Source organism: Zeugodacus cucurbitae, chromosome 3, assembly GCF_028554725.1.
Source record: "Zeugodacus cucurbitae isolate PBARC_wt_2022May chromosome 3, idZeuCucr1.2, whole genome shotgun sequence".
NCBI lineage: Eukaryota > Metazoa > Arthropoda > Insecta > Diptera > Tephritidae > Zeugodacus > Zeugodacus cucurbitae.
Window position 1 is genome coordinate 17,732,926 of NC_071668.1, and position 26,331 is coordinate 17,759,256.

General features: G+C 36.6%; 8 protein-coding genes across 13 annotated transcripts; 3 read left to right on the top strand and 5 right to left on the bottom strand.

Moving 5' to 3' along the window:
• Positions 1-3,261: 3,261 nt before the first annotated feature.
• On the bottom strand, positions 3,262-7,513 carry LOC105215049 (tubulin-specific chaperone D). The gene is made up of 7 exons (XM_011188793.2): positions 7,353-7,513; positions 5,330-7,281; positions 4,846-5,274; positions 4,649-4,771; positions 4,236-4,579; positions 4,023-4,182; positions 3,262-3,958 (listed from the first exon to the last, which is right to left on the bottom strand). The coding sequence occupies exons 1-7, from the start codon at positions 7,511-7,513 to the stop codon at positions 3,477-3,479; spliced, it is 3,651 nt and encodes a 1,216-aa protein (XP_011187095.1). The 3' UTR covers positions 3,262-3,476.
• A 125-nt stretch (positions 7,514-7,638) lies between these two features.
• LOC105215051 (vacuolar protein sorting-associated protein 53 homolog) lies at positions 7,639-19,816 on the bottom strand. 2 transcript variants are annotated; one of them, XR_851868.3, is made up of 8 exons: positions 19,586-19,816; positions 18,917-19,423; positions 18,642-18,849; positions 18,018-18,576; positions 17,612-17,784; positions 16,241-16,496; positions 15,176-16,182; positions 7,639-7,776 (listed from the first exon to the last, which is right to left on the bottom strand). XR_851868.3 is itself a non-coding variant. In XM_011188794.3 (7 exons), exons 1-7 carry the CDS (start codon positions 19,691-19,693, stop codon positions 15,231-15,233), a joined length of 2,763 nt encoding a protein of 920 aa, XP_011187096.2. In that variant the 5' UTR covers positions 19,694-19,816; the 3' UTR covers positions 15,036-15,230. The 2 variants fall into 2 exon arrangements, 1 of the variants encoding a protein (XP_011187096.2); XM_011188794.3 differs by lacking the exon at positions 7,639-7,776 and having other exon boundaries at positions 15,036-16,182.
• Positions 8,093-12,263, top strand: LOC105215052 (transportin-3). Of its 2 annotated transcripts, none has more exons than XM_011188795.3 (6): positions 8,093-8,459; positions 8,541-9,629; positions 9,693-9,859; positions 9,919-10,739; positions 10,812-11,361; positions 11,430-12,263. In XM_011188795.3, the coding sequence occupies exons 1-6, from the start codon at positions 8,343-8,345 to the stop codon at positions 11,491-11,493; spliced, it is 2,808 nt and encodes a 935-aa protein (XP_011187097.1). In that variant the 5' UTR covers positions 8,093-8,342; the 3' UTR covers positions 11,494-12,263. The 2 variants fall into 2 exon arrangements, with proteins under 2 accessions (XP_011187097.1, XP_011187098.1); XM_011188796.3 differs by having other exon boundaries at positions 8,094-8,459; positions 11,433-12,263.
• A 94-nt stretch (positions 19,817-19,910) lies between the features above and the next one.
• Positions 19,911-20,686, bottom strand: LOC105215053 (probable DNA replication complex GINS protein PSF2). The gene is made up of 2 exons (XM_011188798.3): positions 20,336-20,686; positions 19,911-20,275 (listed from the first exon to the last, which is right to left on the bottom strand). Exons 1-2 carry the CDS (start codon positions 20,578-20,580, stop codon positions 19,927-19,929), a joined length of 594 nt encoding a protein of 197 aa, XP_011187100.1. The 5' UTR covers positions 20,581-20,686; the 3' UTR covers positions 19,911-19,926.
• Positions 20,687-20,855: 169 nt separating this feature from the next.
• Positions 20,856-23,374, bottom strand: LOC105215054 (sorting nexin-20). Its single transcript, XM_029042171.2, has 6 exons — positions 23,336-23,374; positions 23,087-23,233; positions 22,732-22,794; positions 22,338-22,494; positions 21,582-22,278; positions 20,856-21,521 (listed from the first exon to the last, which is right to left on the bottom strand). The coding sequence occupies exons 1-6, from the start codon at positions 23,372-23,374 to the stop codon at positions 21,386-21,388; spliced, it is 1,239 nt and encodes a 412-aa protein (XP_028898004.1). The 3' UTR covers positions 20,856-21,385.
• LOC105215056 (gamma-secretase subunit Aph-1) lies at positions 23,239-24,468 on the top strand. The gene is made up of 2 exons (XM_011188805.3): positions 23,239-23,856; positions 23,917-24,468. The coding sequence occupies exons 1-2, from the start codon at positions 23,461-23,463 to the stop codon at positions 24,238-24,240; spliced, it is 720 nt and encodes a 239-aa protein (XP_011187107.1). The 5' UTR covers positions 23,239-23,460; the 3' UTR covers positions 24,241-24,468.
• On the bottom strand, positions 24,396-25,205 carry LOC105215055 (transcription initiation factor TFIID subunit 10b). 4 transcript variants are annotated; one of them, XM_011188803.2, is made up of 3 exons: positions 25,067-25,205; positions 24,661-24,935; positions 24,396-24,590 (listed from the first exon to the last, which is right to left on the bottom strand). In XM_011188803.2, exons 1-3 carry the CDS (start codon positions 25,092-25,094, stop codon positions 24,483-24,485), a joined length of 411 nt encoding a protein of 136 aa, XP_011187105.1. In that variant the 5' UTR covers positions 25,095-25,205; the 3' UTR covers positions 24,396-24,482. The 4 variants fall into 4 exon arrangements, with proteins under 4 accessions (XP_011187105.1, XP_011187104.1, XP_011187106.1 ...); XM_011188802.3 differs by having other exon boundaries at positions 25,052-25,178; XM_011188804.2 differs by having other exon boundaries at positions 25,076-25,129.
• A 438-nt stretch (positions 25,206-25,643) lies between these two features.
• Positions 25,644-26,331, top strand: LOC105215060 (transcription initiation factor TFIID subunit 10). Its single transcript, XM_011188808.3, has 2 exons — positions 25,644-26,074; positions 26,138-26,331. Exons 1-2 carry the CDS (start codon positions 25,754-25,756, stop codon positions 26,243-26,245), a joined length of 429 nt encoding a protein of 142 aa, XP_011187110.1. The 5' UTR covers positions 25,644-25,753; the 3' UTR covers positions 26,246-26,331.

Here is a 26,331-nt window from a genome sequence, read left to right on the forward strand (position 1 = left end):
TCTGCACAACTCGAACTTGATTATTGATTGACAATAAATGTCAAATTTCATACATATTACCTTATATAACTCGAAGTCTCTCTAATTCGAAGTTTTAATTTTGTGGACTATGGTGATTGGAGTTAGGGAAGTTCAATTGTATAATAAAAATTAGTTCGAAAGAAATGCACGGCACTTTTGAAATCCAGCAGAACTGTCACCTTTCAAACGAAAGCTTATCATTTCTAAGAAAAAAGTAGTAACTTTTGTAACCAAACTTTGGCTTTGGCAACCACTCGAAGAATTATTTTATGTATGACTCTGGCTATGTATTTGAAATGTCGTTTTTTCAATTAACTCAATCACCCTGTAGTGGTAGTTTACCATAAAGCAGTCAGAAATGTTGCCTACATATCCATTCAGAGTAAACGAATAATTTTGAATAATACAGTACGAATTGAGCAAGTTCAAGAACGACTAAAAGTTGAAAAATCTATTTTGCTACATTCTTGAGAAATTTAAACATCAAACAAATTTTTTATAAAAATTTTCGTACTAATTTTCAAATCCTTAATAAAATAACAGTCACATTAACTTTAAACACATTTTACTATTTAAAATAGGAGCTCCGGAAATTTTAACGGAAGCATTATAACCAACTAAAATTACGAGGAAATTTGAAAATCGCAACAGTCAAACAATCCAATTGGAACGAATGAAAAGAGCAAGCGACATCGAAGGAAATGAGAAAGATATTGAGACGAGTAAACGGAAAGGGAAAATGAAAGCACATACGTATTTACATCCTGTTCCAAAATATCTAAATAAAATTTGGTAATAATTTATTTATAGGTAAAAAATTAAATGTAATAAATTACAAGTTCATATTAAATAATGCATTTATTTTTTAATAATATACATATGTGAAATTAATATTAATATTTTTATTCAATTATAACAAACTTACCTTTTAAATTCTGATGGTGACACCCTGTTGTAGCAGCATATAAAAACGGAGAAGGTCCAATAAGAGTCAGCTGGAATGAAAAGAAAGACAGAAGGAAATGAAAAACGGAATAACGGAAACGAAAATTAAATGATTACACATTTGCATGTACCTACATATATTATTTCCTTCACCTCTAATGTATATATGTATTTTTGTATTTACATATATATTATTTATTAGAAACCAATACATTATAATAAATATTTTGTATAACATAATTTAAGAACATATTTTTTAAATATATTAAAATTGGTAATATAACACACTCTATAAATACTTAAATACACGTACCTTTTAATAAACGATTAATCGTTGTCACCCTGTTGTAGCGGATATATGCAATATGCCGCAAAACTTGCATGTACAAACATGCAAGCAAAAGCGAAAGCGTAGATCACAAATAGCATTAATGTTGGACTTTCATTCACATATTTTACCCATTAACACACATTTTATATTGCTTTTTACATATTTCATGGTTAAAAACACTAATACAAACGAATTGCATTGAAATTAGCACTTACGTCGTCGCCGGGTGAACATGTTTGGCAAAACGACGCCATTGTATTATATGAGGCAATAAATGCAATTACACTTGACTTGCATTGCATAAAGAATATTTAAGGCTTAAATTAAGCTTTTAGCAACACTTTTTAACAAGTTTTACTTATTTTAACCGGCGCAAACGCGTTTATTTCACGAAAATATAGCACTCAACCGAATTTGCGAAGATAACTGAACTGAGGCCGCGAACGAACTGTCATTCGCATGCATAATCCAATTGGAACGAAATAGAATAAAGCGAAACTAACTGAATTGAGAAAGGAAGAGTAATAAAGGAAATGAAAAATTTGTTTAAATGAAATTGCGGAAATGTATGTATGTATGTATGCTGTTACAACAGCAATACGGAGGAGCTGAGGCATGAGTTTATGCGTGACCATACATGAATTAACGAATAACTAAAATTACAAATTAACCACTTTTGCTCATAACACATATTTTAAATTGCATTTTACATATTTAATAACTAAAAGAATTAGTACATTTGCATTTATAAGTTAATTGATCAAATTGACCACACGACTTGAGCTTTGAAGAAACACTATTAGAGAGTTTTTATATGCTTCGTATATGTTTTTTTTTTACTAAAACTACTTTCACTGCACAACCCGCAAACAAAAATTTAAATTGCACATTTTGTTAATACTTTTTAAGGCAATTAACTTTTTTATAAAGAGTACTCGCATTTATTTTACGGAAACATTACAACAGAATAAACCAACCGAAGAAAACCCGCGCACGAAATGTCAATTGGTCCAATAAGAGTCAGCTGGAACGAAAAGAAAAGACAGAAGGAAATGAAAACATGTGAAAAAGGAATAACGGAAACGAATATTGAAGGCGTACACATTTGCATGTACTTATTTCCTACAGCTCTAATGGGTATATGTGTATTTGTATTTATATATTATTTATTAGACTCCAACACATTATAATAAATATATTGTAGGATAACATAGTTTAAGAATATATTTTTCAAAAGTATTAAAATTGAAAATATAACACACTCTCTAAATACTTAAATACACTTACTTTTTAATAAACGAACGTTGTCACCCTGTTGTAGCGGAAAACTTGCATGCACAAACATGCATGCAATAGCGAAAAGCGAAGATCGCAAATAGTTTTAATATTCACATATTTTACACATTAACACACATTTTATATTGCATTTTACATATTTCATAGCCAAAAACACTAATACAAACGAATTGCATTGAAATTAGCACTTACTTCACCGCCGGGTGAACACAAAACGAACGCCATTGTATTTTATGCGTAAATCAATGCAAATACACTTCACTTTCATCACATATATAATTTTTAATGTTTAATTTAAGCCTTAAGCAACACTTTTTAACAAATTTTACTATTTTTAACCGGCGCAAACGCGTTTATTTCACGAAAGTATAGCACTCAACCGAATTTGCGAAGTTAACTGAACTGAAGCCGCGAACGAACTGTCATTCGCATGCATAATCCAATTGGAACGAAATGGAATAAAGCGAAACTAACTGGATTGAGAAAGGAAGAGTAATAAAGGAAATGAAAAAATGTGTTTAAATGAAATTGCGGAAATATATGTATAGTAAAAATCGGTTGGAATTAAATACTGCACATTAACATCGGAACCAAGGTTATATTAACATATTGCAGAGAATTGTTTAAAGTTGTAAGATTTGTAATTAATTAGTATTAAAAAAAGAACATTTGTGTTAGGAATATTTGCGGCAACATTTATTGTTTCGAAGGCGACGCATTATAATCAATAATAAGCAATAATTGCGGTTTTCAATTACAATTTTATGTAGTTATGCTAAAATAATATAAAATATTGAAATATTTAACGCAAGGTGTGTTAATACCCCAGCCGCCATGACAAATATGCAACGTGCTATTAATGTGCATATTTGTTTTATAAAATTTAATTTCTAATGCGCACCGCCGCACTCACACCCGCAGCCGCACCTGCAACACCGGCCGTTTCAAAACTTGTGCCCGCCACACCACTAACTGGCGGTTTAATACCCATTAGTTCGCATAATTGATTGCGTACGGGACGCACCGTAATTAGCGGCGATCCCCAATCTGTTTCAGACAATATATTCAAAATCTCATCCATATTCTCTTCCGGAATGTCACAACTGTCACCATGCAAAGCTAGCGCTTCATACAATTTAGTGGCGCTCGTTTTGCGCACATGTACATGGGTAAGACCGAGGAATATTGCCATTTTGGAGAGTATGCGTTTACAAAGATGTGGTACTTGCACCAGCTGACAATAGACACTTATGCTCGATACTAGTTTGTAGAGTTTTTTGTGTCCTTTAATCTCAAGATTCAGCAGGCGGTAAATGTCATCACCAAAAGAGTTCGACTCATCCAATAATACCACGTTTATGGTGCCTATTAATACAAATAGTGCATAATGAATGAATGTGAAAATAATAAGTTTATCATGAAGACTAACCTGAACTTATCAATATATCCAAGAAATTCAACATCGGATATGTCACACGTTCATTCATGACATTCTCTTGGAAATTTGCAACTATCTCTTTACATAAACGTGGCACTTCTGCAGGATGCGTGCGTAAGAATTCGAAGAATGCTGCCGACGAGTATTTTATCTAAAAAAAATCAAATTTAAATCTGAAGTAACACAAATGTATTATATATTTACCAATGACTCAGTCAACTGTCCAATGCTTGCGCTCAACCCGAGCAATACTCGCTGTGAGTAATCGGGCAATTCGAGCAAGGAACAGAATAGCGGGAATGTCTGGTCGGCAAACAGCCACAAAACGCTGTTAACATCAGCGGGGAATATCTCCAGCAGGCGTTCATGGTGTCGTATATGCGGTATAGGCGGTGTAGTAGTGATTATTTGACAGAAGAGACGACCGGCTAGACCGCGTGTGCGGTCTATTTTCTCAACAGCCTGCTGCATAAAGCCCAGCATAATTTTATGTACTTGCTCTGGCTGTAATAGGTCCTTCGGACAGGTGGTGACAAGTTGTTGGATGGCTAGAAGAAGGGATGAAGCAATAAAATTTACACTTATTATTTGTATTATTTGTATTTTCATTGACTTACCATTCATTGCTGCTTCGCGCACCCATGCGCCAATATCACCACGATTATCTAATGTGTATTCATCCATGGCTTTTATAAAGCAGTCTACAACTTTGTTGAAGTACTTTGGATTGCCAAATGAGACTAAATAAATAGTAAAATATTTTAGAATTATTTATATAGATATTTAATACCAACAGTTTCCAAAAGTAACCTACTTTTGCTCTCTCTACTAAAGCCCAATGTGTGCACCACATTGCTGAGCGCTTTAACACTATCACGTCTTGCTTCGCTCCATGTGCCCGTTGCCAGGTTCTCATGCTGATTCATCGCTTCACCAGTTGTTATAACAGCTTGTGTCGGTGTAAGCGAATGCCTAATCAGACTTTCTAGCACATCATCTAGATTCGCTTTGATCATAAAATCGGGCAATGCACCTAAAGCACTTATATAACCCATGCGTGTGTGCTCCTCCATAATGTTTGTGGCGCCCTTTAGATAGCTTCTTATAATATCGGCATTTACTGCAGCGCGCTCATCACCCTTATAGTATGAACGACAAAGTTCTGCAAAAGCTGCTGAGGCGCCCTCACGTATTGCAGAAGCTTTATTCAACAGGCATTTATCGATGATGTATTGCCAAGATTCTGGAATTTATAAAATTAAAAAATATATACTTCAACCAAACACCTATTTACATACCGATACACGTGATAGATGCCTCAATGCGTGCCAAACTGCAGTTCCTTATGAAATCAGTGCAACAATGTTTCATAATTTCACCGCTCATACCACGGAACATATCGCGATGTACATATTTCGCCATCAGCTCATTTAAGTCGGTCAACAATTGATTAGACAACAGCTTTTTGCAAGCGTTGCCTTCATCTCGACGCTCTATCTCACTCAAAGCCAATGTGACTTCACCAATAGCCAGCACAGTACCGTGACGCATATTGATATCAATGGATTCGGTTTTGCCCAAAAGCTGTGCCAACACCACAGTCGACATATATTCTGGCGCACGGAAAGTAAGCTTATACAAAGCCTTTGCAGTCAATTCGCGTATCATCGTATCCCAGTGATTCACCTTACGCTCAACCAAGTGATCAATTAACGGTTTCTGATACTCCTCAAATTGCGCAATGTAATCACCAACATTCAAATATGAATTTTGTCGCAAGCCAACAGAAAAGAAGTCGGTGGCGGTTGAAATTTCTATGCCATGTGGGAAATTTCCTAGACGACCAACACTCTCTTGGAAAGCGGCCGCTGCTGCGCGTCGACAATTTATTTCACGATCGAAAACAGCTACCGTCAGCAGACCTGATGATATTTGCTCTACGAATGGTTGAAAGTCCTCTGGATTGTAGGCACGCGCAAATGCCCAGCACATGTAACAAGCAGCGTCGCGTATATGCTGACCCACAGACATGTAGCCCTTCATTTCGTCGTAAAACAAAGCCTGCATCAGTAGTGGCACCAGCGTGCGCAGACGGTGTGGCAACAGCAGGCCACGCTTCGCCAACTCAGCTAGCGCTAAGCATGCACCATGCCAAGCCTCATGCGGCTCGAGAGGATTTAGTATGTCAATAACGGAACCAATTACTTCATCAGCCAACTCTTTCGAGAGCCTATTGGTGACACGTCCAATACCCTTGGCTGCGCTCCAACGTATATCACTGCCACCACTGCGCAATGCTTGCAACAATTCCTCTATTACCTCTTCGATGGCATCTGGCACTATGATTTCTTCGCCATCAGCATCTGCATTGTCGGTATCTGTTTCATTGCCACCAGCACTTTCATTAGCCGTTGCATTAGTGGTCTTATTCAAATTCGTTGCCAACGAACGTGTACCACGCTTGTAGCGCCAACCTGCTAAACGCGGCTTCAAGTAGACCAAACCTATGCGCTGCACAATCTTTATGTAGCACTTGTATTTCAAAAAATCATTACTCTCTTTATATTGCAAGCCAACAATCCATTTGAGTAATTTATCTGCGTATGGCAGCAGATCTTCACGTTTGCCATGCTTCAAAATAGCAGAAATAGCGGCTAATTCACCAAATTTAGCATCGCTAGTTTCCGACTGATGTTCACTCATTACCCAATCCAAGTAACGTTCCAAGTAAATATCCTTAATATCAGCGCGCACTAAATATTTGGCAGCCAAATATGCGGCAATATTACTGCAAGTATCATTTGTGGCTGAATATAGTTGACAGAGATCAAAAATACGCTCCATTTTCGATTTGCTATGTGTATGATTCAACAATTGCGTAGTGTCAACGCAGTTACCAGACGTTGCTGGTGCGCTACTCGTCGTGGCATAGGCATCTAAACGTGACATATGGAACGGGTTCAAAACCAATATAGACATCCATAGCAACAATATATAACGTGTCTCCCATTGATTATATTCATTGGGATTTTGTCGCTCCAGCAATTCCAAAGCAAATTCCAGATCAGTCAATTCGTGTGGCAAAAACTTAACTAACACTTTGTACGTGCGTACTTTAGTAATAATATACATATATTTGAAGGCGGCATGCATTTCGCCTTCTGACAACGCCCTGTTATGCACTTTCGCCAACAAACGCTCCAATAAAACATTCAAGTGGGGATCGAGTAAATGTGGCTGTTCTTGATATCTAAAGAGATGGAGATATGTATTTTATTGTATTTCTGCGACGCTAATTATATATTGAATGTAATTTTATACCTCGATAAAATTTCCGTGTACTGCTCATAGTCTTTCTCGAAACCTGGCGCATCACAGTCTTTCATAGTATCGATCATTTCGAGTACTTGCTCCAATTCCGTAAACTGCTCCAGCGTATTTGAGGGACCTTCATCGTCCTTCAGTTCTTCGCATTGTAGCATTTTTAGACAGTTGTTATTCGACTCTTTTACTGAAAATTTTTGGCAATTTTTCGATATTTTTTCAACAGCCGGTTGCTGAGTGCGTTGCTTATGTTTTTTCCGATCTACGTAAATTTATAGACTTGCTTTGTTGTTGCGCTGCATGTGTTTATTTCTATTGTTTTTGTTGGAGTTTTGTTGACTACATTCCATTCCCAAACGTTATACGACCAGATGACACATCGATATATACCAGCAAACATATTTATTGAAGCTATTTACAACTGAAAAGCAGTGGAAATGACATTGGTAGAACAATATTGAAATTCAGTTGTAATTTAATAGTATTGCTTAACTCTTTTATTTACAAACAATAAATATTGTTTTACAATGTAAATAAAATTAACAAATGTGCCAAATATAATATTATTTATTAGCTACATACTTAATGCCACTATAATACTTGAAACTGAGAAAATAACACTTGATAGGAATAAATACTTGAAAACACATAAACATTGCTACTAAATTATTGTCTTGCTAATTCATAATTCAATATAAATCAAACTTAATTATTTCTTAAAATAATCAAAATTAAATTTCAGTAGTGTTCCATTTCACATATTTAAATTTAAAATTTCGTTACACCCTGCTTTCGTGCACCCTGTGTTCGTTGCCAATGCATTTGGCTGTACAAAAGAATCGTCAACTATTTAATTATTGCTATTACAGGAGTTGTGAACGAAAAGTGTGAAAGCAATAAATTTCAGAGTTATTTTTACAACTTCTCAACAAAATTTATCAATCGAAATAAATTATTTAGTGAGTACGTGTAAGTGTTGTAGTGAAGATGGAAGCAGCGCCAACCGCTGAACTAGTTTATCAGGGTATTTGTACCCTTTTTCACAATAGTAATCCCAAAGAAAAGGAAAAGGCCAACAAATGGCTGGAGGATTTTCAGAAGTCGGTGAGTTATCTATTAAATTCAAAGCAAAATATTATACAATACATGTGGGAATGTGCCTTAACACAAATAACATAATTACAGATCTATTCATGGACAATTGCGGACGAACTGTTGCAGCAAAAACGCGATTTGCATTCGTGTTATTTTGCAGCACAGACGATGCGTAACAAAATTCAAAATTCGTTCAATGAACTCCCACCATCATCACATGAATCTTTACGCGATTCATTAATAGCACACATCGGACAGATCACAAATGATACCGATACTGTAATTATAACACAACTTAGTCTGGCTGTTGCTGACCTGGCATTGCTAATGGCCGCCTGGAAACAGCCTATAATCGATTTACTAGAATTGCTATCATCACAAGCACAATCTGTGTGGCCACTGCTGGAGATACTCACGTTAATACCAGAAGAGATAGATTCGCGTTATTTGCGTTTGGGTTCCAATCGACGCGAGGAGATACACAAGCAATTAGATGCTGCTGCGCCCAAAGTACTAGAATTTCTATGTATTTGTTTACAACGTAGTGACGTGCAACAGGAACGTCTTTTAAACAGTACCATACGCTGTTTCAGCGCATGGGTGGCAATACAAGCAATACCGATACATCACTTCACAGAGAATCCAGTGGGACAAAAAGTTTTCCAACTGTTAAGTAGTGGAGAAACATCTAGAAAATTACACGATACATGCACCGAGTGTTTGTGCGCGCTGCTGAGCTGTCTTGAAGCTAGCACCAATCGTTATAAACTGGAACCGACGGTTGAAGCGCAAATTTTCAATGCAGTTTGTTCACTAGAGACGGCTTATCACATTAGTGTGGCACATGAAGATATCGATAAGACGATGAACTATTGTCGCATATTTACCGTTTTATGTGAAGCTTTCTTCTACGAAATGCTCTCCAACGAACAAGTGCCACATTATTCAATTAAGGGACTTGATTTGGTGCTAATGTGCGTCGGGCACTTTGATTACGAGGTAGCAGAGATTACCTTCAATTTGTGGTATCGCCTGAGTGAGGATCTCTTTCAAAGTTATAATGATAAGTTAACATCACATTTTAAGCCACACATTGAACGGTTATTGGGTGCGCTTTACCGGCATGCGCAAATGGACGCGGATCATGATGGTCTCATCGATGAACACGATAGTTTTAATGTATGTATGCAAGTGTTGTGGATTTGTGAAAAATATTAATATTCAAAACGTTTATCCAAATAGGACTTTCGACGCAAAGTTTCAGATTTAATCAAAGATGTCGCTTTCATTGTGGGTTCGGGTGCGTGCTTTAAACAAATGTTCCTTATATTACAAGCGCCCAATACAACATGGGAATCGACAGAATCCGCTTTATTTATTATGCAAAATGTTGCCAAAAACATTATACCGTAAGTAAAAACATTTTTTTTTAATTATTGGAATCAAATATTGTCTTCTTTTGTTTTAGTGATGAGAACGAAGTTATACCCAAAGTCGTAGAGGCCATACTCAATCTGCCCGACAATACTCATATGGCTGTACGTTACACCTCAATAATGCTGCTTGGCGAGCTCTGCGACTGGATTGAAAATCATGCGGAATCACTGCAGGCCGTACTCAATTTTCTGCTCTACTCACTGCAACAGAAGAATGGCCTCGCGGCGGCCGCAGCGATAGCGCTCACATCCATTTGTGCAGCGTGCCGACAGAAAATGGTGTGCCACATTAATGGCTTGGTCGAGATTGCACGTAGTCTGGATAGTTTTGAAATCAATAATGATTTAGCCATTGGCCTACTCAAAGGCATTTCATTAATACTATCGCGTCTGCAACGCACACAACTGGAGTCCTCAATGCGCGAGATTATTTCATTTCAATTGCAACCATTAGCCGTCATGGTGGAGAGCACAACTGCCACATTGGCAAGCGTACAAAAGGGTGAACGCACCGATCCCGCTTACTGGATTGATCGCGCTTGTGCCGTTATACGGCACACGAATCCAGACATTGCCGATGGTGAACTGCATCCCACGGTGCAGATACTCACCGATGCATGGCCATTGTTATCGCAAGTTATGGTGAAATATCAAACCGATGTACGCATTATGGAGCGTACATGCCGACTCATACGCTATGGTGTACGTATGGTACGCAAACAGGCATCGGTTTTGGTGGAGCCACTGGTCAAGCAAATGATTTGCATATATGCATTACATCATCACAGTTGCTTTTTGTACCTCGGCTCGGTGCTAGTCGACGAATTCGCCAAGGCGGGTGAATGTATACCAGGTGAGTGGAGTTTTTTCAAGAGTCACATTATTTCATTATAATGTAAAATTGCAATTTTATCCTCTGAATTAGGTCTCCTAGAAATGCTGAAAGCCTTTATCGAACCCACCTTTAGTATGTTACGCGTGGAGAATGGTCTAAAAAATAATCCCGACACGGTTGATGACTTTTTCCGACTCTGTTCGCGCTTCATCGAATGCTGTCCGGTACCATTTCTGCAGAGCACACTCGTCACACCGATTTTCCAATGCGCTCTACTGGCCTGCACACTCGACCATCGGGAGGCCAACTCATCTGTGATGAAATTCTTTTGCAATCTCTTGAAATGGGGACGAAACTCCAATCAACGTCATCCCGAATGTCGTCCGTTGGTAAAAGAGATCGCCGAGCAAAATGGCGCGGCGCTAATTATAAATCTAATACACGCGTCGGTGTATTGTTTGCACTCGTACATGTTGTCCGATGTCGCCGATGTGATATTCGAATTGAAATTGGTTGAGACGCAGGAGCACATGCAGTCGTACATTAAGACAGCGTTAGATGCTTTACCAAAGCGCAATAGTGGTGGCTATGTGACGGCAACGCAGCAGCAATTGGACGAGTTCACTGCCGCTTTGTTGAGGTATGCAGTTTGGCGCTTGTTTGAAGGCTTGTAATATTAAACTAAAATATTTTCTTTCTAACTTTCAGCAGCGCCAGCACGCCGAAGACAATAACTGTAGCGCTGAAGAACTTCACACGCTTGTACCGCTGAATTTGGCGTGGCGCACAACCCACACACACCACAGCTTAAATTCAAAGCATATAATACAATATACTCTAACTACATAGAAATATATATATATAGATCAGCAAATATAATGTATTTATATATGTATGTATATTTTTTGCATTGCATACTTCAATGTATTTAACGAAATTTTTAGAATTTGTTAAACTCCCAACATTTGTAAATGTTAAGGATTCCATTGCGGGAATTTTTGGTAAAGTCAATTTTAGACGACTGACCATACAACAACAAGCTGTAGTATGTATGTATGTAATATCTTATATTTAATTAGTTCATTTAACTAACAATGGATTTTATTTTATAAAATCACTCCCAATATATATGTACAAAGCAATTGTAATTCAATGTAATCAAGTTGAATAATACTACATTAAACACGCAAAAGCAAGAAAAACGAAAAAAAAAATTAATAATATACATACATACATATATAGTATATGGTATATTTATGTTTTGCATAGCAAATTGGAAATGCAAAAAACCGTTTAATTAGTACGGTTTATAATATAGATTTGAGTGAAAAAATAAAAATAAATAATAATAATGTTAGCGTGTGTTTATAGTGAACAGCAGGTTTAGCAAGTAATGGCGTATAGTTTATATTTTAGTAGAATGCAAAATCAAAAACAAAAAACCTATATTTCAACAATTGTACGAATTATAATAATTTCAAATGTAGTCATTCAAATTAATGCATTGAAATTTTGTGTTCAATAAAAAATGACCGAACAGGATGTGAGTTTACTTTTTACTTTACTTTTATTACAAAACAAGTAAGGAAGGGCTAAGTGTAACCGAACATTTTATACTCTCGCAATTTATTTATTTAACATTATTTATATTACATAATACACAATTTGACCCACATATTCGTCATATATATTGTATAAAGTCCATTCAAAGTTGGAAACCATAATATTAGGTTAGAAGCACCGAGGTTCTCGTGTTCGATATATGGGGCCTTAAAACCTATGGTCCGATTTCGGCGATTTTTAGAATGGGGCTGCCCCACTATAAACATAGTATTTGTGCAAAGTGCTGCACCGATATCTTTACTAGTACTTACTTTATATATTGTAATGTAAACGATTCAGATCGTCTTCAAAGTTCTGGTATATAGGAAGTAGGCGTGGTTGTGAAGCGATTTGGCCCATTTTCACAACATATCATTGGGATGTAAGGAAACTATTACAAACCAAGTTTCATTGAAATCGGTCGAGTAGTTCCTGAGATATGGTTTTTGACCCATAAGTGGGCGACGCCACGCCCATTTTCCATTTTGTAAAAAAATCTGAGTGCAGCTTCCATCTGCCATTTCTTATGTGAAATTTAGTGTTTCTGACGTTTTTCCTTAGAGAGTTAACCCACTTTTAGTAATTTTCAACCTAACCTTTGTATGGGAGGTGGGCGTGGTTATTATCCAACTTCTTTCATTTTTGGACTGTATTAAGAAGTGGCTAAAAAACGACTGCAGAAAGTTTGTATAGCTCTATTGGTTTGCGAGATATGTACAAAAAACCTATTTGGGGGCGGGGCTACGCCCACTTACCCAAAAAAATTACATCCAAATATGCCCCTTCATAGTGCGATCCTTCATACCAAATTTTATTTCCATAGCTTTATTTATGGCTTAGTTATGGCACTTTATGTGTTTTCGGTTTTCGCCATTTTGTGGGAGTGGCAGTGGTCCGATTTTGCTCATTTTCGAAAGCAACCTTCTTATGGTGCCAAGGAATATTTGTGCCAAGTTTCATTAAGATATCTTAATTTTTACTCAAGTTACAGCTTGCACAGACGGACGGACGGACGGACGGACAGACAGACATTCGAATTTGAACTCCACTCTTCACCCTGATCACTTTGGTATATATAACCCTATATCTAACTCGTTTAGTTTTGGGTGTTACAAACAACCGTTATGTGAACAAAACTATAATACTCTCTTTAGCAACTTTGTTGCGAGAGTATAAAAAAAAAAATTACCCTGCATGCGCGACAAAGTTAATTCCAGTAGTGACTTATATTTTAGATTCAAACCATTATACAGTTGAATTTCCCTAAAACGAATCACCGTAATACATAAAAAAAATCCAGTAAAGAAACTTGGAGTTATTGAAGGTAATTTGTATGAAATTTGACTTCTATTGCCAATTCAAGAGTTCGAGTTATAGTAGTTCAATTGTATGTGGAAAATTTTTATTTTTAGACTCTCTATTTGGCAATATTCGGCAAATTATTTAGACCAAAGTCATCTAATGGAAAACTAAAAAAAAAAAAAACGAACTATAGCTGCGGGGTCAAAACAAAAGAAAGCACTCTCTTGAGTCATTTTTTCTGTTAAAAGGCAATTCTATGTACCGGAATGATCGGGATTTCTTTATGTTGGGTCCACAGATAATTTCATTGGCGCATCGAAACAACAATAATGTATGGAGATGTGTTAATATTACGGTCATAAACTACGCAGCCTCTATATGGTCGTCTGGATGCAGTAGGAAGCAGCTGGATAAGCTTCAAACTTGTCAGAACTTCGCTCTCCTAACAGCCACCGGTTGCCTCTTGATGTCTTCGGTTGAGCACCTACACAAGGAGGCCCGTATGCTAGCTGTGTAAGAGCATAACGAAATGCTCTCCAGACAGTTTTGTGTTTTCGTAGAAATCATCCCTGCAGTCACCTACTGGAATCCGAACCGCCTCCGGCAGCCATCAAGAGTACTATCCTGAAATACGTCGACGACATACAGAACTATACCGACCGGACTTCGGATGCGAAAGACTTTCGACAAGCACTGGACGCCATTCACAGAGAAGCCATTAACACCTTCATCGACTTCCATCCCGTGAATAGCGTACTTGGAGATACAACACCCCCATCGCGGACACAGTGCCCGAGTTGCTTGCGAAACTAGAGTGACCCTCGTGCAACTTCGTACTGGATACTGTAGCATGTTAAACTCCTGCTTATCCAGGCTAGACCCTGACATACTCAACATATGTCCTGCATGCAAAGAGACCCCGAATGACACTAACCACCTCTTGGCATGCCCCTAAACCCCACTCATCTAACACCCCTTTCCCTCTGGTCCGACCCTATAGAAACAGTTCGTTTCCTGGGCCTCAGGTTAGATGACTTGCGATGGGTATCCGTTACAACAACAACAACATCAACACTTCTAACACACATTATTCGACAAATGGAGACTCAATAAAGACCCAGCAACTTTCCTTTAGTTCCAAAGGACCTAACTTGGATATGAAAGAGGAAGAAGAGGAACTTCGCAAAGGATATGGATTCATATTTCAAATATATATATATACAGTGAAACCTCTCTTGGAGGAACACTCACCCTCGAGCGATTTTTGTCCGCCAAATAGAGAGGTGCCCTAAGAGAGACTCATTCGTTCTAAGAGTGTAACTTGGTGCATGAAAAAATATCCGCTCAAAGGAAGTGTTGGTTAAGAGAGTTTTCTCTGTATATATCTTTTAGATTTAAGTTCCGCTAAACTACTGAAAACATATAGACAAACTACCATAAATTTATTATTAATTATTCGCAACGACATATACATATATATACTAAATCAAACATATGTATATTATAAATAAATTAAGAGAAGAAAACAAAATGGAATGTAAAGTACTCACCAAAAATAAACAAAAGTGAGAAACAAAAATTTTACAACTAAACAGCAGACGGAACTTATGGCAAACGCTTCTTCAACAAACTCTCCAGCTTGCGTATGCGACCACGATCGCTGCCGCTATTCGATGCGCCATCGGCATTTTTATCGGCGCTGCCCGTAAAACTGCCGACACTGAAAATAAATGCACGTTTTGGAGTGGAAGTGGCGCCGCCAGTTGGCGCAGCCGCCGACTGTGCCGCAGTTTCTTCAGCGCCATTATTGGCTTTCGCTGACGTTGAACTCGCATCCGTATTGTCGCTAACATTCAAATCTGGCTGCGCCTGCGCGCTGGCGCTTTCATCCTCAGCAGATGTTGCGGATATTTCAGGCAGTCCATCGACTACTGCCACATGTGAGGCCGTGTGTTTGAACAGATCAATCAATTGCAGCTGGTCTACACGTTTCACAGCCTTCATATCTAGAATCTTCTGATATTCCGCAATGGTAATGTCGGGCAAAAGTTTCAACACTTGTTGTGTGAAATGCGCTGGCGGCTGCACGGGTGTCATAACCACCTTAATAATCATTTCGGCGCGTGTCATATCCTTCACCACTACTTTGGTGTAACTGGTGGGCGCCTTACGATTTACGCTCGAACCAATTGAAGGCAAATCGAGCAATGCGGTCTTCAGACTGTGTGTGTCGAGCAAGAGTTGCTCGCAACCCAAAACATTATTGGTGCCATCCGAGTGTGTCAGCTTGCATTTGTAGAGCACATTTATGAATTTCGGTATGAAAGCTTTGACAAACTTATGACAGAATTGTGTGAAATATTTGCGTGATGTGGCCAAGTTGTCGCGTATCACCGGTATGGTCTGCTTGAAATTCGCACAAATGCTGCTAATGAAGGCGCTCTGATCGCCAACATTACTAATGCTCTGCCACTGTACTTTGGACATAGACTGTAGTGGCGCTTCACAGCCCGCCTCCAAGTCCTGCACCAGCAATTGTATGCAATTCGAAATTATGCTAGGGGAAGTGTATAAACAATTAGGTCTCAAACAAGAAAAAAATATTTGCTACCAACCGATGAAAGACGTCCTTCTCCTCTGACATATCTATCTTGTTGGCAAATGCTGTAGCTATTTTCTCTTTAAGTTTATCCTCCAATTGTTGCACTGTCTCCAAACAGTACTCAGCTGTGGTTAGCACACAGCAGATTTGTATCAAATCTTCGCGTGAAAAACGTTGCGTATCGCCCTCTTTTAAAAAATTATGGAAAACTTGTCCCGCAGCTGTGGAGAGATTCTGCATATCGCGTGTGAGTAAGGACATGCTTTTGCCTGAAAAATTAATAAAATTAAGTTTAGCATAAACAAGTAAGGAAAGGCTAAGTGCAGGTGTCACCGAAAATTTTATACTCTCGCAATTTATTGATATAATTTTATTCAGATAACATACAATTTGACCCAATTTGAAAATCCTATAATTAGGTATATGAGTGCTAGGGGAAGTTATGACCCGATTTTTACCATTTTTGGTACAGCCACACATTATTCGAAGAAAAAGATTCTCTCTGAATTAAGTTAAAATATCTGAGAGATTTACCGATATTTTCGGTGAAAAATTACCCTTAGGCACTGAGTGCTTCATGTTCGATAAACGGGGCCTTGAAAAGTTATAGTCCGATTTCGACAATTTTTCCACAAGTGAAGGCACAGATCATATACAGTATTTGTGTAAAGTTTTATTCCGCTATATTCATCGGTTTCTTATGTATACATTATAAAGTGATCAGATGGAATACAAAATTGAGTTATATGGGAAGTAGTTGTGAACCAATTTCGCCAATTTTTCATTGGTGTCATCAGGGTCTCAAGAAAATATTATATACCGAATTTCATTGAAATCGGTCGAGTAGTTCCTGAGATATGGTTTTTGGCCCATAAGTCCATTTTTAAAAAGTCTGAGTGCATCTTCCTTTCCCCAATTTAGTGATTCTGATGTTTTTCATTAGTGAGTTAACGCACTTTTAGTTATTTTCAACATAACCTTTGTATGGAAAGTGGGCGTGGTTATTATCCGATTTCACCTATTTTTATGGTGGTTAATGGGGTATGTAAAGGAAGTTACTGCAGAAAGTTTGGTTTATATAGCATCATTGGTTTGCGAGATATATACAAACAACCAATTTGGGGCGGGACCACGCTCACTTCCCCAAAAAAAATTACTTCCGAATATGCCCTTTCCTAGTGCGATTCTTTGTACCAAATTTTAATTTCATAACTTTATTTATGGACGGACGGACATCCGGATTTGAACTCACTTTGGTATATAGAACTCTACATCTAACTCGTTTAATTTTGGATGTTACATACAACCGTTATGTGAACAAAACTATATTACTCTCTTAGCAACTTTACTGTGAGAGCACAAAAAGTAAAAATCTCAAACTTACCAATTGACGCTGTTGTTGTTAGTAATTTCGGTGTACTAAACTCTAATACTTTGCTGGCATATTCGCGTAGATATTTTTTAAATACGAGCGCTAATTCATACATGGGCTGTTCATTGCTCAGCTGATTGCACTGCACCATACACTTCTTGTAGAAAACAAATAAGTCAGCAGAACTGTAAAAAGACGAAATTATTATAAAAAACACACACTTATTTATACAGTAAAACTTCCATAACTCAAACTTCAAAAACTCTAAGGTCTCCATAACTCGAATTCTTGATATGGCAATAGAACTCAAATTTCATAAAAGGTATTCCGTATCTCGAAGTCTCTCAAACTCGAAATTTTTTGTGGATTATAGGGATTCGAGTTAGAGAAGTTCAGCTATATATATCAATTCACCCACCTTGGATACACAGTGGTTTTCGATTCGGCCACTTTGAAGGGCTCCTTAGCCATTTCCACAAATTTCTCCATTAGCTCTGCTAGATTACGATCGATGCTCTTAATATAAATACCTAGATGTGCCTTAAAGCAACTGCCAATTTGATCTTGAAATAAGCCGATGGTCGGTGGCGCATTCGGATCAACTACGCCACTATCGGGTAGCACTTTCATCGCTGTTGTTGACAAGCGTCTTTCAGCGCCCAAAGTTACACCGGTGAAGCGTTTGGAGAGCAGCTGTTCAAAAGCTTGTGTTTTATTGATGGCAAATAGCAATAGACGCACATCGATTTCATTGCTGCGTTTCGACATGATCTGTGTTAGTTGTTCACGTGTTAGACGACAGAATTCGACAGTAATGCGTTCAGATACTTCCCAGTCGTGTGGGAAAACAACACCAAATTTATCCTCGAAATCAAGTAGATGGCGTTTTAGCCAAGCATAACGTTTATCGATTTTATCCAACCAGGCGATATCTTGGTTCTCGTGAAACAGTTGTACGTATTCTTCAAGTTGTTGTGCTGCGTTTTTGGAAATTAAGTATTTTTTGTAATTAAATTTTTTTTTAATATTCACAACAACACACCTATAAACCATTTTAGCAGTTCCTTTTTCACTTTTGGATCCAAAACTGAAATCACTTTACAAGCATCTGCCAATTGATTCAAACCCAAACGCTGCTTGCCGCCAGCATTACCACTTGCAGCCGATTTATGCGAGAATGCATCTTTAAAATCTTCTGTTATTTGTTTAGCCAAAGTTACTTGTATTTTGTCCACATTTTGCGATAAATTCTAATGTAGCAAATATAATTAGTTGTTGCACTGCTGTGTATTTGAAACAAAATAACAGTTTATTTACCTTTATTTCATCTATATCAGAATACTGTTTGAAATGTTGATTAACTTCAGTAATTGCTTGCAATGGATTGAGTATCTCGCCATACAAACGCTTTTCGATTAACTTATTTAAACTTTCAATACCACCCACAAGCATATGTAAGTGATTTAGTGTCGTTATTGCAGAAGTTAAATTTCGTTTAGCACAATCCAACTGCTTGATGTCACGCGTAATCTCTTTGACCATTTCCTCTGTTTTTTCAGCACGCGTTTTCACATCGATAATGTGTGCATACAATGTTGTTATGACTTTTTGTGCTTCGGTTAGAGCCATTTGGCCATCCTGTCCAGTATTCGTTTGTCCACGCACAACCGCGCGTATATTATCATCAATTAAAGATACTTCACATTGCATACGTTGTATGGTCTCATCAATGGTCACCAAAGACTGCTCATTTGGAAAGAGCTGATTAATGTAATCGACCGTATTGAAGTCAGGTGAGTCCATTGGGTCCTCAGTTTTCAGCACCTGCAAACGAAGATGTTTAGTTAATAGCAAACATTTTTGTCAAAGTTGTGTGGATGCAGACAGCACACTTGCAGATCGTTGCGACTAAACCTCAGAATAAAAATCAAAGCTCTCAATCAACAAAAACTTCTAATTTGTATATCCAAATTGTAAGCTACATACCTTATCGATTGCATTCTTAACATCTTTTGTAAAATGGATGCGATTGGCACCAGTAGGCGTAGTAGTATCGCCCACATCATCAACCACTTCCAAGACTTTTTCGCTCATTTTTAAAATGCTTAATTTTCTATAAATTTGTTAAAAATTTATCTCACTGATGTTTGTAAAAGCGAAAATTGAAAAATGCATTGAAGCAAAACGTCATCAAAGCTATAACAGCTGTTTAACACTTCTGTGTAGTTGCCAGACCGTCTAGTATTTATAATGTCAACAAAATAGCAAATTTTGTTATTGTTTATAACAATTGATTAAAACTAATTTAATATAATTTTTTAATTACTTTATTGAGAGAAATGACTCGTATTCATTGAATTACTCAATCCCAAGGTAGATGTATCACGTTGCGTGGCCATAGCTGTGCGTTGATAACGTGCAATATGATCCAGTGAATGGGGCAGTATCGGACGTACAGTGTGCATCTCCAATAGCGTCAAATTATCCAATTTTGCATACGTGCCCTCGCCCTTGATGAATGCGTCAATGGATGTTCTCAATTTTGCCTCACGTATATCAAAAATATCCTTGATAATGGTACGCAGCTCTTCGCAACGTGGTACATCGTCCGGCGCAGTGCTCATGATCAGTTGTGCCTCGACCATGTAATGCTCACTGGGCATCTTTGTGAAAAATCTATTAATAAAAACAACATATTAGTGCTGATATTTACACAATAAAATATTTTAACTTTACTTGGATTTCTTTTCCGCTTCTTTGATTTCCTCCAACAGCTCTATTTCCATCCATTCGGGTGGCACTATGCGGCATTTTTGTTGCTTGCGCAGGTGTATACCAAGCCATAATGGCACGTGTACGGGCAGTCCAGCACGGAATGGTCCCACACTGCCCGATATTAAATGTAGTGGATCAAATGAAAAATTCGGCACTATACCAATTGTAGATTTCTCGCCAATAAATTCAATAATACAAGGCTCCATTGTTGCTAGAATACTAGAATAAAAACACACACACAACACACAGTCTGCAGCTGATCGTAAGAATGTTTAGCCGCCAAATTTGTAAACAAAGTGAAACTGTTTATATAGCGTGCCTACGTTCTATAGAAAATATCAAAACAAAGGTTTACGGAAGTGTTCGGAAATGCATAAATAAATAACAAAAAAAAAACGTTATCTATAAATAAAGATAACTATAATTAAATTTAAAAAATTTGAATTTTCGTTTAAAACAGTTTAAAATATACATTTAATGCTTTTCGTTTAAATTTCATATAAAATTTATATTTGTTGCTATGTATTTTTTTATAAGGAGACCTTTACATTATAAATGCTGTTTTGTTTTTACAGTGAATACACAAAATACGATATGTCCATGTAATAAAAATAAATGTTTAGTGTTAAAAACATTAAAACATATATAATATTTGCTAACATTAAAAGTGTATACAATATATGATAAGATAAATTCGTATATAAACAATTGACATGATTCGACGTTATAAAAAGTATAAATAAATAATTACGAGATTAACAAAATTCACACGACAGTACGCACAATTCTTTTTTTAAATAAACCCATAAATAAATAAATATAAGCCTTTGAATAAATTATCGAGAATTATTCAAAATTAAAATGTAATGTTGGTAGTTTAAAGACAATTGCACTTTTCGTCTTAATTGCTAGTAAAAATACGACGTTTACACCATGTATTGGATCCTTAACCAATAATTGCTACCTTTTATATGACTTGTAATATGTGCGTAACCTTTCAACGTATTTAGTTTATATTGTTTCTGTACGCGGATCCAACTTATGTATAGCTTGTATCAGAGTAATGTTACTTTTCGTGTTAATGCCTTTTTTAGACATTTCTTCGAGACGATCAGTTATTGGCTTTTGATCCAAACCACGCTGCCACCTGCAAATGTAATTTGTTATATATAAATATTAAATGTTATTTGATATGAATTATACGCACCACAGATGTGTACATGTATGTAACAATGGAATATACAATTGTAGAAGATCAATGTCACATAGCGTATCGTAACGACTTAAGGCCAAAGTTGCCCAACGTTCAGCGGAATGATGAGGCACTGGAGACATAGTACAGGCAGCCACTAGACGACATAATATAAGTAGCACTGGCCGTGAACGATCCATAAATATTTTATTTAATAAACGAAAGCAATTTTCCAACAACGGTATCGCCAATTCATTGCGACGCTCGTCCAGCAGTTGACAGGCCTTGGACAATTCGTTATCTTGCAGAAAGTGTAAAAAGGCAGTTGTTTCGCGCAATGTACTACAGCTGGTTACATGCGTTAGAAACGTCTCAAAGGCAGCGCTACGTTCTGCAATTAAATCGGCTGAAAAATTGCCTACCAGCACCTTATTTGGGAAATACAAAGAACACATTTTGTTTGGAAACTCCTTTTTGAGTATGTTGTACAAATTGCGGAAGTCCGTATAACGACGTTGAATACTAGCTGGTTGTGGATCGATTATTGAGGAATCTTGACGTACGGATAATTCGTAGACGACGTAACGTTTAACTTTGAGATCCTCGCCATCGGGAGGCATAATGCGTGCAAGTTGAATTTCAAAACGTAATATAGTCGAGCCATCATCGGGTAAAATGGGTGCTTCCAAAGACGCGGGACGTTCCCACAAATCTTAGGCGAAACAATACAATAAATTATAAGTATAAACTCAATCATATGAACTCACTCACCTTTTTGTGGCTCTTTTGTAGAGTCATCTTTTATAGCTAATGTACCGGACTCTATAGTTATGGGACTTTCAAGTTCCTCGGTATTATCAGGCATGTCCACTGAGTGTACTTGTGTTCTTCTAGCCATTGCGGCGCGCACTTTGAAAATCAGTAAACACTTTTTAGTTACGAGTAAGTGATTTCAAAAGTGTAGATGATAAACCAAAATTTAAAATCAGTTGTTCAAATACTTGTATCGCTAAAACTAATATTTTTAGCTGACAATAAAACCATTGTATTTAAACTAACCGAAAAATTATGTTTGCTTATAACAATAGTATTCTTTATCTTTACGTGTACGCTTACAAAAGTAAAATGCAAACTATACAATATCAATTTAGCGTATGCAACTTACTAACTGCTTGTTGCCACTCCCCTGTAAACGCTTAATATGATATTTGGTTTCAGCAAATACTGTCTGAAACAAAACAAAAGATTATTCATCACCAATAAAATATATAAATACACATTCATTCATTATTATTTTTTTTTTTTTGTTTTTATCACTTATGCACACATGACTAATAAGCCATTCCTTCCGAAATGGAGAGACATATTCAAGCTGGTTTTCTGTAATAAATGCATTCCACCATATTTTTATATATTTTTTATTGTTACTTAATAATTAACAGCTGTAACAGCTTGCTTTTAGGGGAGTGTTTAATTCACTAATTGCAAGCAAAATTACAACTAATAATTTTGTAGTATACCTTTTTGGAAGAAAGTACAATTTGTTTATTAATTAATATGTATTTGTTAGTTTTAACTAATCTCTTGCTAAAATTTAATGCCGATAGTTGTGAATGAAAGTGCAATACTACGTACGATATTAATCCTATCAGTGTTGCCAGATGTGCCTTTTAAGCGATCGAACAATGAAAAAATCCAACTTTATTGCACAGTTCGTACTGAAATCACCCACTTCTGCTATATATTCGCATTTAGTGTTATCGATATACTATAAACAAATATTTTTCTTCGTATTCGGCAACACCCATTTGCACAACAACAATTCCATTTGCAGATTAAAGTGCTTTGGTGCATTATTTTACTTGACTCTAAATTTAACACATTCATAAAGAAAATGACGCTTCCGGAGTTTTTTGGTTGTTCCTTTATTGCATTTGGAACTCCCTTTGCGATGTTCGTTTTCACAATAGCGAATGATTCGATACGCATAATTATTCTTGTTGCAGCAGCTTTCTTTTGGTTGTTATCGCTCTTGTCATCAGCCTTGCTCTGGTTCGCTATTGTGCCATTACGCGAATACCTATGGTTTGGTGTAATTTTCTCGGTGTTGTTTCAAGAGGGCTTTCGTTACATTATTTATCGTATATTGCGTTTCACGGAGCAAGGACTACAGGTCGTATCTGAAAACCCGAGCATAATAGAAAACAAGCATATACTGGCATATGTATCAGGACTTGGTTTTGGTATAATATCAGGCTTGTTTTCAATGGTTAATCTACTGGCAGATATAGTGAGTACAACTTTAAATTTGTGAAGTTTTTATATTTATATATATTTCTTTATCTTGCAGTCTGGTCCAGCTACCATAGGACTTAAAGGCGGCTCAGATATTTTCTTAATTATTTCCGCGACACAAGCGCTGGCTATTATATTATTACACACATTTTGGAGTGTTATATTCTTTAATGCCTTTGATGTGAATAATTATATGCACATAGCTTATGTAGTTGGTACACATATGTTCGTCTCACTGATCACATTACTTAATGCACATGGATTGTATACAGCCACGTTATTACCCAATTACATTATACTCTTAGCGACAGCGGCATTGGCATTTAAAGTGGCTGGAGGCAGCAAAACTTCACTTGTACGTTTTATAAAGTGCCAATGAGACGAAACTAATGTAGATATACTGATAACACTTAAATATTAAACCTGTTTGGCACTGACTAAATAAAATCAATCAATTAATTTATAATACAACAATGTAATACTAGTTAAAACCAAGCAACTAATATATTAATAATAATAATAACATAAGTCAACTCATTTATATTTTGAATTTATTTCATGCGAATAATCATGATACAACGTACAATAAAAAGCCATTACAATAATAGTTATGTATTTTACTCAAGGGAAGTACTGTGCCTTTCGCACTGTAATGCCATAGTCGGCAAGTGCGGGTGCCAAATCGTCCATGGTTAAAGTGTATTTACGATCTTTTACTGGTTTTTGACCCTTTTAAATAGCAAATAAATATTGTATTGTATATATAAATAATGGCGTATATGAAAGGTTATATTCTTACCGGTGTGTGTGTACCAGGCACGTTACTTTGACTATTGCAACGAGTTTTGCATTGCTGCAATGCGTCATTGGCGACATCGGAAATGAATTTTTGTGTGGCCACGGATATAAGACGCACTATACGCGGATCATTTGATTCGAATCCGGCCGAATTTAGGTAGCAAGCAGTTACGGCATCTGGCACGGTGGGTACGTAATCCTCCAGTTGCAGCATAAAATCGCTCAACTGCTGAACAGCGGCTCTTTCCTCAGGTGCAATGGAGCCAACTGAATTCGCTGCATTTGAGTTAGATGAGTTTGGGCGATAAATACCAAAATTAGTTCCAATCATTGTTATTAATATATTATGTATATGTCTTTTTATAATTGAAATTATGTTTTAAAAAAATTACTATGATTGTTTTTACTTCTTATACCCAGTTCTCTCTTTCGCATTTCTAAACGTCATGAAACAAGAAAAAAAAAACTTTTGTCATACAACATTGTAGTGTTGCCATTCCATTTAGTGTTGCGGTATCCAAAATTTAAAAATTATGTTACACATTGCAAAATGCAAAAAAATGTTAGTAATATTTATAAGAAGTAGACATTTTAAAAAATATGTTAATTAAAATAAAAAAACTATTTAGTAACAATACAATTTAAATTACTTTAAAAATGCTTTCATTTCATTTTCAAACAGTGGCAACATTTCTGTCATTCCTTTACATTTATTCCATGTGGAATCTATGTGGATTGTTTGGAAATGCAAGCGAATAGTGTTATCAAAACAAAAAACATATACATCAACACAACTTGGGTAATTTATCATTTTGGATGGTCTATAGTCGTTTCTTATAATTAACAAGAAAAAATAAATACATTTCGACATCTTAGGCCATATCTTAAAAATTAATTCTAGAAATACTTAATATGTAAATTTATTTTAATCGATATATTTCGATAAATCTACATTTTCATAATCTCAGAAACATATGTCAAGATGACACACATCCCTAGCTTAAGTTGACAAACAACAGTATAAACAAAGTGAAACTGTGAAAAAACGAAAAACTGAACTACAATCTGTAATTGTCTACAATTTTAATATAAAAATGGTTATTGGCAACGAAGAAAACTCGCCATCGGCTGCTTCACCACCATTGGATGAGGAGGATTCACCACCGCTACCACCTCCACCAAGCGAGGCATTGGGTGAATTGCTGGAACAAATGGAGGATTATATACCGACCGTACCAGATGCGCTGACTACACGTTATCTTAATCAAGCTGGTTTCGAGACTATGGATCCACGTATCGTACGCATAATATCGGTTGCTGCACAAAAATTTATATCTGATATTGCCAACGACGCTTTGCAGCATTGCAAGACGCGCACAAGTAGCCAACATTCTGGTGGCCACGGTTCAAATAAGGTATACAACCGAATTAGATATGCAAATCATATACATTGAAATGAAACTTACATATTATTTCAGGACAAAAAACCAAATAAGGATCGTCGTTACACTTTGGCTATTGAAGATCTGACACCAGCATTAGCTGATCATGGTATAACTATGCGAAAACCACAATATTTTGTTTAAATTACGATTCTCATCCATATATATATATATACATTTCATTCAATGATCAACAACTTAAATAAATCACTGAAAAACATTAGATTGAA

Excerpts from the sequence above, each read along its gene's own strand:
- LOC105215052 (XM_011188795.3), top strand. The coding sequence starts at position 8,343 with ATGGAAGCAGCGCCAACCGCTGAACTAGTTTATCAGGGTATTTGTACC. Across the intron at positions 9,630-9,692 it reads ATGAACACGATAGTTTTAAT|GACTTTCGACGCAAAGTTTC; the intron begins GTATGTATGCAA and ends TTATCCAAATAG. Across the intron at positions 11,362-11,429 it reads TTCACTGCCGCTTTGTTGAG|CAGCGCCAGCACGCCGAAGA; the intron begins GTATGCAGTTTG and ends TCTAACTTTCAG.
- LOC105215055 (XM_011188801.3), bottom strand. The coding sequence starts at position 24,990 with ATGATTGGAACTAATTTTGGTATTTATCGCCCAAACTCATCTAACTCA. Across the intron at positions 24,591-24,660 it reads TGCCTGGTACACACACACCG|GGTCAAAAACCAGTAAAAGA; the intron begins GTAAGAATATAA and ends GCTATTTAAAAG.
- LOC105215054 (XM_029042171.2), bottom strand. The coding sequence starts at position 23,374 with ATGGGTGTTGCCGAATACGAAGAAAAATATTTGTTTATA. Across the intron at positions 23,234-23,335 it reads AAGAAAAATATTTGTTTATA|GCACATCTGGCAACACTGAT; the intron begins GTATATCGATAA and ends ATCGCTTAAAAG. Across the intron at positions 22,279-22,337 it reads TACAAAAGAGCCACAAAAAG|ATTTGTGGGAACGTCCCGCG; the intron begins GTGAGTGAGTTC and ends GTTTCGCCTAAG.
- LOC105215060 (XM_011188808.3), top strand. The coding sequence starts at position 25,754 with ATGGTTATTGGCAACGAAGAAAACTCGCCATCGGCTGCTTCACCACCA. Across the intron at positions 26,075-26,137 it reads GTGGCCACGGTTCAAATAAG|GACAAAAAACCAAATAAGGA; the intron begins GTATACAACCGA and ends ATATTATTTCAG.
- LOC105215049 (XM_011188793.2), bottom strand. The coding sequence starts at position 7,513 with ATGCTACAATGCGAAGAACTGAAGGACGATGAAGGTCCCTCAAATACG. Across the intron at positions 7,282-7,352 it reads TACACGGAAATTTTATCGAG|ATATCAAGAACAGCCACATT; the intron begins GTATAAAATTAC and ends CCATCTCTTTAG. Across the intron at positions 3,959-4,022 it reads GGATATATTGATAAGTTCAG|GCACCATAAACGTGGTATTA; the intron begins GTTAGTCTTCAT and ends TTGTATTAATAG.
- LOC105215053 (XM_011188798.3), bottom strand. The coding sequence starts at position 20,580 with ATGGAGCCTTGTATTATTGAATTTATTGGCGAGAAATCTACAATTGGT. Across the intron at positions 20,276-20,335 it reads GAAGCGGAAAAGAAATCCAA|ATTTTTCACAAAGATGCCCA; the intron begins GTAAAGTTAAAA and ends TTTTATTAATAG.
- LOC105215051 (XM_011188794.3), bottom strand. The coding sequence starts at position 19,693 with ATGAGCGAAAAAGTCTTGGAAGTGGTTGATGATGTGGGCGATACTACT. Across the intron at positions 19,424-19,585 it reads TTAAGAATGCAATCGATAAG|GTGCTGAAAACTGAGGACCC; the intron begins GTATGTAGCTTA and ends CTTCGTTTGCAG. Across the intron at positions 18,850-18,916 it reads CTGATATAGATGAAATAAAG|AATTTATCGCAAAATGTGGA; the intron begins GTAAATAAACTG and ends TTGCTACATTAG.
- LOC105215056 (XM_011188805.3), top strand. The coding sequence starts at position 23,461 with ATGACGCTTCCGGAGTTTTTTGGTTGTTCCTTTATTGCATTTGGAACT. Across the intron at positions 23,857-23,916 it reads TTAATCTACTGGCAGATATA|TCTGGTCCAGCTACCATAGG; the intron begins GTGAGTACAACT and ends TTTATCTTGCAG.